This window comes from Heloderma suspectum, chromosome 1 (assembly GCF_057233095.1).
Source record: "Heloderma suspectum isolate Gila_16-S chromosome 1, 16-S_ref, whole genome shotgun sequence".
In the NCBI taxonomy this organism is placed as follows: Eukaryota; Metazoa; Chordata; class Lepidosauria; order Squamata; family Helodermatidae; genus Heloderma; species Heloderma suspectum.
In genome coordinates this window covers 173,909,134-173,923,938 of record NC_139458.1, presented here as the reverse complement: position 1 = coordinate 173,923,938, position 14,805 = coordinate 173,909,134, and the positions used below count along the sequence as shown (strand labels likewise).

Below are 14,805 nucleotides of genomic sequence, written 5' to 3'. Positions count from 1 at the left end.
GTTCGTATCAGTATCTTTTTTGAAAAAAGCCAAGTATATTATGGTTTTAACATCTGCTGTGCAACTTGACAATTGTCTTCCTGGCCTCTTATCATATACAATGTTTTTCCCATCCTTATCATCAACGCAGGTGGCCAAGGTCTCACATTGGCTGTCAGTTCACTTCAGCAAAAGTTACAAGCAGCTTGCGCAGAGCTGGACTTTTCCATTTCTCTCATCCATTTTAGTCCATCATGGATGTCCTGATGTTTGCTGCATCCAGTGGTTCCTTGGGCCTAGCGGGGCTGGCTTAACATAACAATATCTGGGATGGTTTATGTTTAAGTGTGTTGTTGTCTTCCATATGTAGATGTAAATCACTGATCTTTTCTTCTTTTGACAGTTAAAATACAAAGAAGTGTATCAACAGAATAAGTCTCACTGCAATGTTGTACCGGATTCTGTTCATATTAGGGCTGCCAAGCAGGCCTACAAAGTAAACAGCAACGTGAGTTCAATTTTATTGTTGTCAGTGACTAAGCCTTCCAAAGGAAACTGAGGGAGTAAGACACCCAGGTCCCACTCAGCTCAGGCCACTTTAGGGGCCTAATTTCCATGTGGTTATAAAAAAAATCCTAACTAGAGTGGACAAGGCAATACTTCTCATGCCAACTTTAGAAGTGTGTGGGGTGGAGATATGATCACCCCTTCTCTATGGACAGAGTGCATCAGAGAGAAAGGTAGGCGGTGCAGATTTCCAGGTCCCAGCTTCCTTAGAGAGCCCTGTATAGCTTAGGGGGGGAAATGAACAAACCATCCTCAAACAAACTGTAGTCCTGGCAACTCAGGAACTTCCTTTGTTCTAAACATAACACCCAACACCTGGCTAGTGTTTTTTGTTTCTCTTAATATGAGCAGCAACTGGTTATACCTTTTGCCGTGGCTTTTCCATAGCAACACAAACACAGCCAAAATTCTGTAGCTATGCAGGAGCTGAGTGAGCAACTGTTGATAGCGAAAGAAAGGTAGATATAGATGGAGAAGTAGAAATTGGCAGAGAGGGTATTAAATGGCAGGGGAAGGCATTTCAAACTAATGTGCTTTGTTTCCCTCAAAGCCTATGGTTCTTTTCAATCTTGCACAACTTATGAGCCATGGTGAATGAAGCCCACAGGATATATACGGTAGTCTTTTGCAGTCCCAGGCAACCAGCAAAAAACAGAATGTTTATTGAGCCCCTGGTGGACCACCATACATAGCTAGAGAGAACTGAAGCATTCTGCCTCTTCACCACCCTTAACACTGAAGAGAGGCATTTTTTATTTTTTGTAAATCAGAACTTCCTTTTCACACTTTCAAATAGTGACTCTTTTGCCAGAAGAGCTTGATTCTATGTTTACATTGTTTATATTTCTCTTTAAATAGCTGGATTACAAGAAGAAATATGAAGCAGCCAAGGCTTACTGGCACTGGACTGTGGACAGACCTGATTTTATCCAAGCTGCCAAAACATCTTTGCAACAGAGTGATGTAAGGAAATGAGGGGGGGAAACTGCATGCACTCACATTATTGTTTGGAGTGTGCCATATTTTTGTCACTTTCTAATTTACGATTTCTTTGTAGTATGAGTACAAACTTGACCGAGAATTCCTTAGAGGATGCAAGCTCTCCGTAACAGATGACAAAAACACTGTGTTGGCTTTGCAGAATGCAATCTTGGCGAGTGATGTGAGTACTTTAATATTCTTCCAATGAAAGCTTTTCCTTTATATGTCTTGTATGGTCTCAATAAATAGAACCAATGTATAAACCTTGGCAAATTATTTTTTTCAAATATATTTTATTAATTCCTTTTACAGTTACTTTTAACATTCAGCATGAAAAAGAAGACCTGAAAATAAACATCAAATAAATCTTATACAATTATAATACTGTTCCACTCAGTCTTTCATCCAACATATCTCAATAAAATATAATCGATCAAATAAAGTAATATAGTTAATAAGTACAACTAAAAAAAAGTCAAAACCATCTCTAGCAAACCATAATGCTCTTTCAAATAGTATTTCTTTCACATTCTAAACCATGCAGCTAGAACCCTTTTAAGCATTGAATAAAAGAATCCTTTGCTTTAAAGTTTAGTTCCATAAATGGCAGCAAGGGTTGAAACAAGTATCTACCATGATTTAAAGGGGTCACCATATTTTGGTTAGCCTTGGTAACCAGCCCATGCTTGTGCTTGCCGCCACCCTTCATTAATGCCATGCTGAGCCTGGATGAGTTTCAAGCATGTACAAAGCTGAGCGCAACTGCAGGGGCAAACCACCCAGCTCCCTGACTCTAGTCTGGGCAAAGGGCTGTCCCTTCATGCTGAATCCACATGGTCAAGGAGAGCCTTCACCCTTCTCCTGAGCCTGTAGTACAGGAGGAATTCTCCCAGACTGTGTATTGACTTCAGAAAGCAGTAAGACACCTCATTCCTTTCCAAGTCTTTTGTGGCTCCGTGCAAGATTTGGGCTAGGCCTCACGCTTTTCCAGCTCTGCAGTAGAGAGGGGGCTCTCATAAGACATGTGCTGACCAGTGGTGAGGCTCATTTGTGGATCCCCATTGATGTACATCCTTTAAAACGAATATTTTTCCATTCCATGTCCTAGTTAAAATATAAAGAGAAGCATAATAAGGAAAGAGGAATTATCCATCCAGTTCCAGACACTCCTCAGATCCTTCTTGCAAAGACTGTTAGCGCTCTTGTGTCTGAGGTAATTAAAACTTGCGGGGGGAGGGGGTCCAACAAACTTTTGACTCCAGAATGTCTTCCTTCTAGAGACATGTGATTTGAACCTATTTTTCTCATCATCATTAGAACAAATACAAAGAACATGTAAAGAAGCACCTTCCACACGGCTCCTTTACAAAATTGCCTGAAACACGAGATACTGTTCATGTCAAAAAAGTAACAAAGAATGTCAGTGAGGTAAGCGGCTCCTGTGTTGTTATATTCGTATTGCAGGTTGAGTTGACCTTTGCATTTGTTTTGTTTATTTGATGATGGAAATTGTTGTTTCTCTGTTGTAAATTATATCAAATGCTAATAATTGCTTACTAAAATGTTACACCCCCTTCAGTAGTGATGGCACTTTTGCCAGTGTATCAGTTCACATAGTTAAAGATAAGCATAAGCCTAATAACTTTGTTGAATAGGGCCTCTGAAATGTTGTGTATATGGAAGCTTAGCATGTGGTAGGAAGAATGTCTTCAGAAATACTTCTGTATATTGTTCTTCTTCCTAATATAAACTTTCATAATTCATGACTGTTGGTAAAGGACTTTATTGTGAACATAAAGAAAAGATTCTGACAGGCTTTGCAAATTAAGAGGTATGATAGAAATGAGTGGTGGAGGAAGAAGAAAGAAAGAAAGAAAGAAAGAAAGAAAGAAAGAAAGAAAGACAGACAGGGCTCAATACAATTAATTTTTCCTGGTTGCTTTACATTAAAACTAAATAGAATATGAATGTAATAATACAGACTTGGATTAACTAATCAGTTAGTGTTTGTGCCCTACAATTTTGATCCTATTTTACTGTAAGCAAAGTATTTTTGATTGGTGGACTTAGTTTGAAGAAACCTGTCCTCAGTATTGGCTTTATTCTCACATGTGTCCAACACAGTAGCATAACTGCCCATTGAATTAAACAAATAATGCAAAGAGGCTGAGAACACTAAGAAAAACCTACTGCTGATAACTAAGGTCATACAGCTAATTAACCTACAAACACAAACTTACATACACAAATATATGCACCTATTTTCCTGATATGAAACAGTTATCACCTGTGTTTCTTATATTAGATGTCAATAAAGCACACCTTGATTGGATAATAAATGGCATAACTCTTTCTCTTCCAAACAGACAAATTACAAAAAGAAGTTTCAGAAAGAAAAAGGCAAGTCAGACTATTCAATCATGCTGGAACCTCCTGATGTGAAGCATGCCATGGAGGTTGCAAAGAGTCAGAGTAATGTAAGTTACTTCTTCCATTACTTCTTTAAAAAACAAGTATGCTAAATTTCAGTAAGATCAAAGATGACCAATTTGAAGCCACTGGTTATATCAGAAGCATATTTTGAGCTGGGTGTGTGTGTGTGCACAATGTATCTGTTTTAATTTTGTTTAATTACTGCTAATATACATACAATTTACATGAGTGTGATGGATGGCACAGCAGATCTAGCTAACATACAGATATTTTCTGATTCTGCCATTTTTTATGCCATATGTCAAGGGTAGACAACTTTTTTGGGTTGTGGGCATATTTGGCAATTTGAGAAACTATTCTGGGCACCACCACAAAATGGCTGTAATGGGGGTGGGCGCAAGACAAAGGACAAATAACCTTCCCCAAAGTCTAAGTACAAGGCAGAGGTGGGATCTGAGCCCCAACACACAAAACACCTTTGAACCCACAGTTTTCTGTGCCAACAGAAACCTATTCCACAGCAATCTCAGCTGCCTTTAAGAAATATTTTCCTTTTTCTTTTCTTTTTTTAATTGGAAGATGTAGGGCACCTTGGCAAGCACCAAGAAAAGTGTCTGGGGATGCACTGGTGTCCACAGGCATCATGTTGCCTACCCCAGCCATATGTGATCAGCCTTGAGATATGTCTCCAAAAATATATGAAACAGGTTTAGAGAGCATAAGATATATGCATGATAAATGTGGCTTTTAAAAACTTGCCTTCTGTCTTAGGAGTCCTTAATACATCTCAAGTTTATTGCATACATGCTATCAGTAGAGAAAACTATGTTCTCTTTTGCTTTCAGTTGAGGTTCAGAACTCCATTTTGAGGTGTAAATATATGCATGCACAAAATCATGTCCTCCAGATTATAATCCAGGTTTATGTCTATAAAATTAATTTGAAGTATATTTTACCTCCATCCCACTCTAATAACCTTTCTAAGTGCAGTGCATTATATTCTCCCAGACAAATCGATAGTTCTTATACATGGGAGAAGTAGGCTGCAACTGAGAAAGCTGTGGAGAGAACTGGGCTCCCTTCATTGACCTTGCCTATGGCAGCCCTTTTCTTTCTTCTGCAGAAGTGAGTGGCTGCCATTCACTTCCCCTGGAAAAAGAAACCGTGTGTAATATTTTGTAATCAGGCCTCCCCAAAAACCCATGGAGGTTGGTAAGCACCGTACATGTACACTATGCCCTTCTAGGGATCCTTATAATCCATGCTCCTCCCTCTTCATTTCCCCCTACTTCACAGGGGGCCGATCCTGCTCTTAGCAAACTGAACGGCAAAATGTCAGTTGATTTCATCATTTTGTTGTCTTTTAGATTCCATACCACAGTAATCCCTTTTCTGTATGCTTGTTTTCATCTAGATCCAATACAAAAAAGATGCCAGATCAAAGCTCCATTACACAAGTGTGGCTGATCGTCCAGATATTAAGAAAGCCACCCAAGTCTCCCATTTAGTCAGTGATGTGAGTAGCTGTCGGTGTAACTGCTCAATAACTTGTTGATGTATAACACACATATAAGTAATATAAAGATTCCTTTCTCTTCAATATGAAGAAGTTGAAGTTTGTTTTTCAAATGCCTTGTATTTGTCTTAGATTGAATACAAAGCCAAGGGTCGTGGAGAAGCTGGTATGGGAGTCAGCATGCTTGGACGTCCAGATATTGAACTTGCTAAGGAGGTGTCCAAACTTACAAGCCAGGTATGAACAAATGGTTTCCATAAATCATTGCCCTGTGAAGATGTGGCATACGTTTTTCACAGTCTCTTGGATCTAATATTGACTACTAAAGAAACTTTATAGGTAAACCTGGAAATCATTCTAGATCACATCAAAATGGATTGTATTCATGAAAATTTGACAAGATTTTGACTGCCTATTGCAGGGGTGTTGACAGCTGAATTCAATTGCAAAGAAGCTCTCAGTGGCCACATTCCAGTGATGGGTGGGCCCAAAGGTAAAAGGGGCTGGGGTAAAGGGAATAGGGCCAGGGGAAGGCAGCATGACCACCTGGGGAACTCTGGAGGGCCAGATTTGTTCCACAAGGCTGAGGTTTGACACCTTGGAACTATAGAAATGTCCTCTGGTACATAGATGCTACATTCTTCAAAATGTGTCCTTGTGTATGTGAGCTTTGCATTCCATTCATGGAATGGGGAGTTCTGTGTTGCAGGCATCCTTTGCATACATGGACATGCCTCATCCATTGAAGTAAGTGGGATAGGGAGTTCCTTGTGCACTCCCACAAAGTAACATTGCATTAGGGAAGGAATCTGGATTCATGTTTCCACTGGAGGATTTCTTTCTATGTCTCTGATATTTTATTGCTAAACTGTTATTTTACATTTGAAACAAAGGGTTTTCTTAATGATTCAAAGTAATGTTTTTTTAATGTTCGCTTTGGTTGGATGACACATTTTTAAATTACAATGGATTTTATTTTATTTTTCAAAATAGTTCACATAACTTTTGTTAGATGCACTGTGTTAGCTGGCTTAGGGCAGAACATGGGGCAAACATGAGTTTTCCAACCTTGCTAACATGGGGGTGAGCACATTGTTCTGTGAGTGAGGGGGATTTTCAGGGAGAATCAGTGGCTGGGAGGAGGTTCTTAAGCCTTGCTGCAGCCTTCTCCAACCTGGTGCCCTCCAGATTTGCTGCACTACAACTCCCATGATCAGGACTGTAGTCCAATACATCGGAACACCACCAGCCTAGGGAAGGCTGCAGTAAGGCCTAGTGTATCTTAACAACCCTCCACAGCTGGGCTTTTTATTGTTTTCTCTTCAGCTAGGTTCAATGCTCAGAAGAAAACTGATTGTGGGGAGCAACAGCCTGTTGCGGAAGGAGCATTTCCAGGGCAGGATCAGCAGTCATAGGAAGGGTTAAGCACTTTATGGACAGCACATATGATACAGGGGTCAGGATGGAGAATTGCAAACACTGAGGTCAAAAGGAAGTTAAATGCAGAAAGTACTGACAATGACAATCGCATTGTTAATGGTGTTAATTCACAGTACCGTTGTGGTTGATGGTGACAATCACATCACTAATAGTCAATAATACAACTCTCTCACAGGAATTCATAGTGATAATTTAATTCCCTCTATCGAGAAAAGCTCCATACAACTAGAATGCATTTCATATATTACCAGTTCAGGTAATATATCATATATTACCAGTTCTTCCCCCAGACTAAAGGGCTGGAGGAAGAATCTGAACCACTTCCATCTCTACTTGTATTCTGTTATAAATTAAGCATTTCAGTAGTAGACTTTTCTATATATGGGGCCAGAATAGATTCACACCCCACCGAAATCAGAGCCACCAGCCTCCACTGAATTCACCAATGCTAATCATCTGAAAGGAAACCATTTTTAAAATAACTTTCCTCATGTATATGGGGACTACTGACGAAGGTTTTTTGTTCCGCACTTTCTGGAAGCATGTGAGACATTTGTTGAAAATTGCTCTTCACTGGGGGAAAAGCATATTTTTTACTGTCTTCTTTCCAATAGTTTATATTTTATCAGTGATGTTTGGCAGCCATTTTAATGTTTGTGTTGTTATATATTTGTATGGGGTAGCTGGCAGCACTGGAATTTTCCCTCATGTGTGTTTCAGAAACATCTTTTAAATAATGTGTTGCCTTGTCGCTTAGAGCTTTCTGCTGTAGTATAAGCCTTTTTGCTCCCCGCCAAACTTTGAATGACCGGTTGGTGTGCTTCCAACACATGTCATTGCCCACTAAACTCTTCTCCACCATTCCCCCTGAAGAAGATATGAACGCCACCTGCACTTCTATCTCAGCTTTTTGTTTTGTCCGTTTGGAGGTTTGCTGTTCTAATCTTGCTATCTTGCTACGCTTTGTAGGTAGAATACATCAAAGGACACTTGAGGGGCCATGGTGCTGCATCGTATGATACACCCATGATGAGACACGTTAAGAAAGCTAATGTCTTAAGTAGTCATGTAAGATGGATTTAAAGTGACTCTCCTCTGCAGCTGCCAACTTTACAAGTCTTGCTAGATTTTACATTCTTGGCACATGAAATCGGGCCTGAATTGTCAATGGGATGCACTGCTTTTTTACGTCTTTTTTGTATCAAATTTCTGAGACCTCCCCTTTCTTTCTTATGTAAAGCTGTGCTTGGAATTTTCTTCAACAGTGAATTTGATTGAAATGTAATTTTGATAACATCTCCAACTCATGGAAAAGCTTGAGGCGCCTCAAACCTGTGTATGTGAGTGGGGAACACACACATCCCCGCCAAATAATTCATATCATGTAGAGTCCTGATGATAAAATCTGCAGCAAAAATTTGCACTTGATATAAACCTATGTATCTTGCTGTGCACCTCCTTCCCTGGTTCATGTGCACCTACATACACAATGGTAAAATGGAATTAATCTATATTTTATCTATAATGATCTATATAAACCTGGTAACTCTAGTCAGACCTAATGGTTCACCTCATTTGAGCAGCATGCTAGGTTGGCTTGGATGAGGAAAGTGCTGGCCTAAGACCTTTTGCTGTCTGAAGTAGAGCCCAGATCTCTCATTCTCTCTCACACACCTTTACACACCCCTACCTGCCAGGTACCCTTTAAAAAAGCAATACTTAAAAATAATACTTTAAAAAGTATTGCTATTAAATACTTGCTATTAAATTGCTACTAAATACTATTACAAAGTATTCAGACACCTGGGAGTTCCTCTCATTCATTTCCTCCCATCATAGTGTAGCCTGATGCTTAATGGATCTCATCGTTGCCATGTGTTAACTGAGAATACATATTAGAACAAAGCCAACAGTCCCCAGTACAGTAGTGGTGGACAAGCTCTCATTCATGGATGCTTGTTCACCATTACTGATTATGGATGCTTGTTCACCATTATTGATTCTTTCACTGAGGAACCTCAGGTAAGCTCCCAAGGAAGCCCAGGGTTTCTTGAAACAGACTTTGAGAAAAGGCTTTGATGAATTCAGTGGAGGTTGGTGGCTTTGATTTCAGTGGGGCTGTAAATCATTCTGGGTTTTTGTCAGGACCAGCCAGAACTCTGAAGGGGCTATCCACAGTGCTGAACCTATTTTGGAGCTAAGATTCAGCACCTTGGCTAGCTCCTTTAGAATTTTGACTGGTTCTGACTAAAACCCAGAATGATTTACAGCCCCGCTGAAATCGGAGCCATCAGCCTCCACTGGGTGAATTACAGTTAAATTAGTTCCAAATATCTGATAAATAACTATTAGTCACTGTTATTTGGGGATAGACGATGATCCTTCCCCACTCACTCTCAGATGGTTTAGAAAGGAAACATTATCTTTGCCCCATAACTATCTACGTTATGGATACATGTTTCATAAGAAAAAGGGGGATGTTTTATTTCTAATTTCTCTTTGCCATTATTGCATGCACCAACAACTGCATGTCTTGAAAATCAGCCTTCCCTATTTGTGAGAAAAAACAATAATTCGCAATGAAAACCAACAAAATACTTGGGAGGGGGTGTAACAGGCTCTTCTAATAAGAGTGTTCATCTAGTCATGCTTTTAGCATCTTGTGACTCTTGGAATACATTTTAAGGGTAGTATTCTGTTCTTGAAAGAAGACATTCTTTTGAGAGCAGACATAAATGTGACATGTCTTTTGTTTTCTGTTTGTTTATTTTTTGCTTTTTTGCTTTTAGCTATGCAGCATCTCAACATGTTCACCTTCTCTTATGGGGTTGATTTGTCACCTGTACTGTCACTGTTGTTGCTATTCTCTGTCTGTGTCATGTGTTATAGTTTTGTTGTTGATTTTTGTTTTAATCTTTTAGCAAGTTCCCCCTCTCTCTTATCATTCATTACCTCTTACCCTGAATCTGAGTTTTACAAAATAAGCTTGTTGTAATGTTGTTTAGCAAGTAAAGAATCTTGGTGGAATAGCACTAATGAGAGACTTACATCTTAAATTGTTTCTCCTCATATGTGCAGGGCCTCTAATGTATGTTCAAAGGTCCTGCATGTGTAAGGTTTTCCACATTCATTTCAATGGAGTACATCTCCATGCATACATTCCTTTGTGGGTTAGGAACTAGTTCCCTACATTGAAGTGAATGGGAAAATACTTGCACATCTGAGACTTCAGTGTGTCTATTGTATCATCCACAGAATCAAGGATTTGCAGACATAGTGAGGAGATCATTTATTTGACAAACTTGAAATGAGAATTCTTTTGTTAAGGAAAGCACACAAACATATGGATTTATGTAAACCTTCATCATTTTAATTCAGAATAATGTGATGAAGCATATATACACTTGAAAGTTCTGCTTTTCTAAAAAATAAATAAATCAACAAACAAGGTGGTCTAATTAATTAATGCTGGTATAGCATAGTGGCTAGGAATATGATCTAGGAAGTCCCTGGTTGAAAGTTCTCAGTTAAACCGTAGTCACTGGGAGCCTTTGGCAAGCCACAGTTTCTCTGCTTTAATTTGCCCTCAGTAATATGAGGATGGTACAGTTGGCCAGTTTGGTTTACAAGGAACTGAGAAAGTACATGAAGCATTTCAAGCATTTATCAGAAATACTCTAGGTGGCATCCGGTGTTATGTGAGATCAAGGAGCCGAGGTCCTGCTTGCGGTAGGCGCCTCCACACAATTGCCCACTCCAACTCCCAATTTTCTGTAGTGGGAAAGGGGTGGTTAGGAAATTTACACTGTGCAAATGTTCTTGCATTGGGGCAGCTTCGATGCCACCCTGTGTGTGAATATTGTGTTATTATTCATATATAAAAGATGTGTCACTAGGGATGGGAGAACCAGCCATTTCTGAGCTCACCTACGTTCTCCGCAAATCATTTCAAAGCTCATTTCAGCTTGCTGCCATTTTAGTTTTTGTCTCATTTGAATGGGAAAAGTGCTCATTTTGAATGGGGAAAATGTGCATTTCTGTGTGTATTTTTCCAAGGTGTGCACTTTCTTCCCATTGACTAAAGTGTGAAAATGTGTATTTTTGGAAAAATATGCATTTCCAAGTGTGCATTTTTTAAACATTTGCATTTTTTGAATGCAATTGTAAATTCAGGAATTTGTGAACATTTCTAACAAAAAAAAGCAATGTGTTCACATTCAGTATTTTAAAACAGAAATGAAATTCTTGTATATCCCTATTTCTATGATGGTTCAGGAACCAACTCAGCACATTTTCTGAGTTACTACCCTCAGAACTGCAGCACTACCTCTGTGTTTCCATGACACCTTTTTGGCTTGTTGTTATTTTCACCTAACAGTAGCCTCCACACCACATGTCAAAGGACTTTTGAAACCATTAGAAAGTAGTTTGTGTCATGTGGAGCCACCATTCATTAAAAAATGGGATGTCACCTGCCTGCTGAGCACATACGAAATACCTCTCTGGATGGTGGCAATGTTTTTTTTTCCTAATAATGTCTCTTGTATGTTGTTATGAGAACAGTCTTGTCCCTTCTCAAGAGCATCAGTTCCCACAGAGTTCTGTATGCTTTTTTGTAAAGGAAACCTAACCTATATGCTTGAATGTCAATGGAATAAAATCACCAACATCTTTTGTCAATCCAAGCCCAAAAGATGAGACTATCCAGCATGAACTGTTCAGGATTGTGTGGATAAAAAACTTGCCAACATGTTTGAGAGATTCAAAATCATGGAATGTAATTTAAATTTGCACTGTGGCCTCTTCACATATTCTAATGTTAAACTGAATTTATGTATTTATTTGCAGTCGCATGTGTTGCTGCCTAGCATGACCTATTCCTTTCATCAGTTATGTCAATCAGCTCTTTCAGAGGGAGAAATGCAAATTTTTCCCAGTAAATGACTAATATCTTGCTTCTTCTTCTTCTTTTTTAAGTTACTTGGTAACATTGGTGATTAAGCTTTTAAGGGTGCAATCCTATGCATGTTTAGACAGAAAAAAGTCCTACAATTCCCAGCATGCCCCAGCCAACATGCAGGGAATTGCAAGACTTTTTTCTGTCTAAATATGCATAGGATTGCACCCTAAGTCTTAAGAACCTTGCTCTATAGATTTAGCATGCTATTAATGCAAAATTAATGCAGCAGCCGTAGCAGTAGCAACAGATTTGGCAGTAATACCCAGTAACAAGTTCAGCTGAAAAAGTATCTTCTCTGTTGAATATGGTTATTCCCCCATTAGAATGAAAACAATCTGGCTGTATTTATTACATCCATTGTCAGTACATGGACACTTCAAACACTCTAGGCAGAAGTGGACTATCAATCAGTGGGTATACATAATTTTAGCCAGAAGTGCATAGTGCTTTGTGGGGGGTTTATACTAGAACTCAGAGATCCACCAACTGAAGCTTGCATAAAGTTAGAATTCAAGAATTCTAATTTGTTTTGAGTACCAGAAGTGATCTGAGACCAAAGTCCTTCCATACAAAAATCCATACCTGTCTACCCAAAGACAGGTATGGATTTCTTCATTTCATCAGTATAATTTTGGCCAGGGGGGGGTGGAATTTTGTTGTTGCTATTGTTAAACAGTTGGGAGTCAGAAGTTCTTGATCTATTGAAAATCACCCAGAAATCTACCAATAGATCCAGATCTAAGTTCTGCCCAAACCTATTCTAGAGAATAGAGCATCTAGTGCAGTCTTCCCCAACCTGGTGACCTCCAGATGTTTTGGACTACATCTCCCAGAATTTCTGCCCACTAACCATGCTGACTGGGCCTGATGGGAGTTGGTCTAAAATGTCTGGAAGGCATCAGGTTGGGGAAGGGTGGTTTAGTGGAACCTTTATTCTAAGTCATTAAAAATTATTATTTTTTAAATTGAAACAATTTCTCTTAAAAACCAGTAATTATGGTTATCATTTAGACCAAATGCAAACTGTCTATTTGATTAGACAATGTAGTTGGCAAGTACCAGGCTTCAGTGTGGGAAGGCTAGGTTCAAAGCCATGCTGAGCCAAGAAGCTCACTGTATAAGTCCTTGGGAAAGTCAGAACCTCATATCCAAACCTACCTTAGTCTGAGGCTAAAGTGCTGCAGGAAACAAATTTTAGGAAGTCCAGTTTTTATGCAGATGTTTCCTTTACCCTTTATTTTTTATCATGATTATGGGGGATACCCATTTTAGGACAAATAACATTAATAATGCCATAATTTAGCCCTTATGTCTCTTGGTAGCCACACTTTGTTACTCTTGTGCAACCTTTTTCAAATTCTTTTCCATGGATGAATTATATACTTCAAACGTGGAGCTGAAACACAACCACTGAATGAAAGAGGCAAATGTCATCTTGTAAATGTAGCATGTGTCAACTTCATTACTGCATCAAGTGAAATATCGACCTTTGTGATGGTATCTTCTGTTTTAAAGAGCTCTTATGCCATGCATCTTTTGAGCCATCTGCTTGCAATCAGGTTCACTTTTGACAACCTGATTGTGGACTCTCTCTTGGCACCAGACAAGCTAACTTTCAGGACTAGTCTTAATACTTGTTCTTTTGGAATTAGGTGAAATACAAAGAAAGGTTTGACAAGGAGAAGGGAAAGAGACCACAATATGACCTGAAGGAGAGCAAGATCTACAAGACCTTAAAAGATGCTCACAACATCGCTAGTGAGGTATGTCTGACTCATTAGCCTTTCACCATATTGATACACAATGAGCATCCCACTTCTCCAAGTGGTGAGAAGTTGTATGGGTGCAGCACTTACCCAGGTTTGGTTTCTTGTGGAAGGAGGACATTGGAGACGTATGGTGTTTTGTAATATTTGAGTTTATTTACAGATATACCTAGGTTGAGCATAGGTGGAGGCAAACAGCTTAAACACTCCAACATCAAAATCCACTTCCCCGCATTAGATCTCCAAAGAGAGTCAGCACCCAAAAGGGCACTTTCCAGAACTTACTTTCTCCCGGCCTCTCTCTCTCTCTCTCTCTTTCTTTCTGTGTGTGTGTCTCACTCAAAGCCTGTAGTCTTAATTCCCGAAATGCTTCTGTTCCTTTCCACTCACACCTAGCTTGCCCTCTCCCTTTGGCTGTCTCTTCTCCAACTGTTCCCTAGCCTCCTTGGGCCATAATTTTCCTATTTGGGGTGTGGGTGGAGGACCCACCACTTCCTTAGCCCTGGAAGGTGTAGTGGGTGGCTTCCCTCATTCTGTTTCTAAAAACATTGCCCTTCCATTGGCACCTGTAAGAGGGAAACTCACTACACCAGCTCCAGGACTAATGTAGTTATTATCCGGGGGGGGGGGATGTTGAGGGGCTTTGGATCCTGCAGATCCAAGATCTCCCCTAATCTTCCCTGACATGCGGCTTTCCCTGGGACCACCAATGAAACACCACCAACAGTAAATTCATGGCAATGGAAGCTCTCCAACTTCAGGATAGCACTTCTACTAAATCCTATGACTTGTCAGAGGCCAGCTGATGGGCTGCAAGACTGCTGCCTTCATGTGTTATATTTCTAGGCATTGTTCATACTTTTTTTACTGAAGCTGTTTGATATACTTTTATTCTCACTTCAGGTTAAATATAAGGCAGACCTGAAGAAACTTCATAAGCCAGTGACAGACATGTCTGAATCCCTCTCGATGCATCACGTCTTGAACACCAGCCAGCTTGCCAGTTCTGTAAGCCTGTTAGCTAAGCGCAGATCTATTTTACTTAACATTTCATCCCATCTGCCTTTCTGAGATAATCTCTGCTAACAACTTTTGTAACAGTTTTCCTCCTTGACTGTTCCTCAGAAACCACCTGGTAGTGATCTCTTCTCTTCTGCCTAATA

The 14,805-nt window shown here is 39.6% G+C and overlaps 1 protein-coding gene across 2 annotated transcripts in view; it reads left to right on the top strand.

The window, feature by feature from the left end:
- The window catches only part of NEB (nebulin), a 245,400-nt gene that overhangs the window by 189,200 nt on the left and 41,395 nt on the right, over positions 1 to 14,805 (top strand). For both annotated transcript variants that reach the window (XM_084810696.1, XM_084810706.1), the window contains 11 exons: positions 383 to 487; positions 1,405 to 1,509; positions 1,604 to 1,708; positions 2,636 to 2,740; positions 2,845 to 2,955; positions 3,894 to 4,004; positions 5,375 to 5,476; positions 5,609 to 5,713; positions 7,886 to 7,984; positions 13,529 to 13,639; positions 14,546 to 14,650. In XM_084810696.1, the coding sequence (XP_084666822.1) occupies positions 383 to 487; positions 1,405 to 1,509; positions 1,604 to 1,708; positions 2,636 to 2,740; positions 2,845 to 2,955; positions 3,894 to 4,004; positions 5,375 to 5,476; positions 5,609 to 5,713; positions 7,886 to 7,984; positions 13,529 to 13,639; positions 14,546 to 14,650 (1,164 nt within the window). The remainder of the gene's footprint in view (positions 1 to 382; positions 488 to 1,404; positions 1,510 to 1,603; positions 1,709 to 2,635; positions 2,741 to 2,844; positions 2,956 to 3,893; positions 4,005 to 5,374; positions 5,477 to 5,608; positions 5,714 to 7,885; positions 7,985 to 13,528; positions 13,640 to 14,545; positions 14,651 to 14,805) is intronic.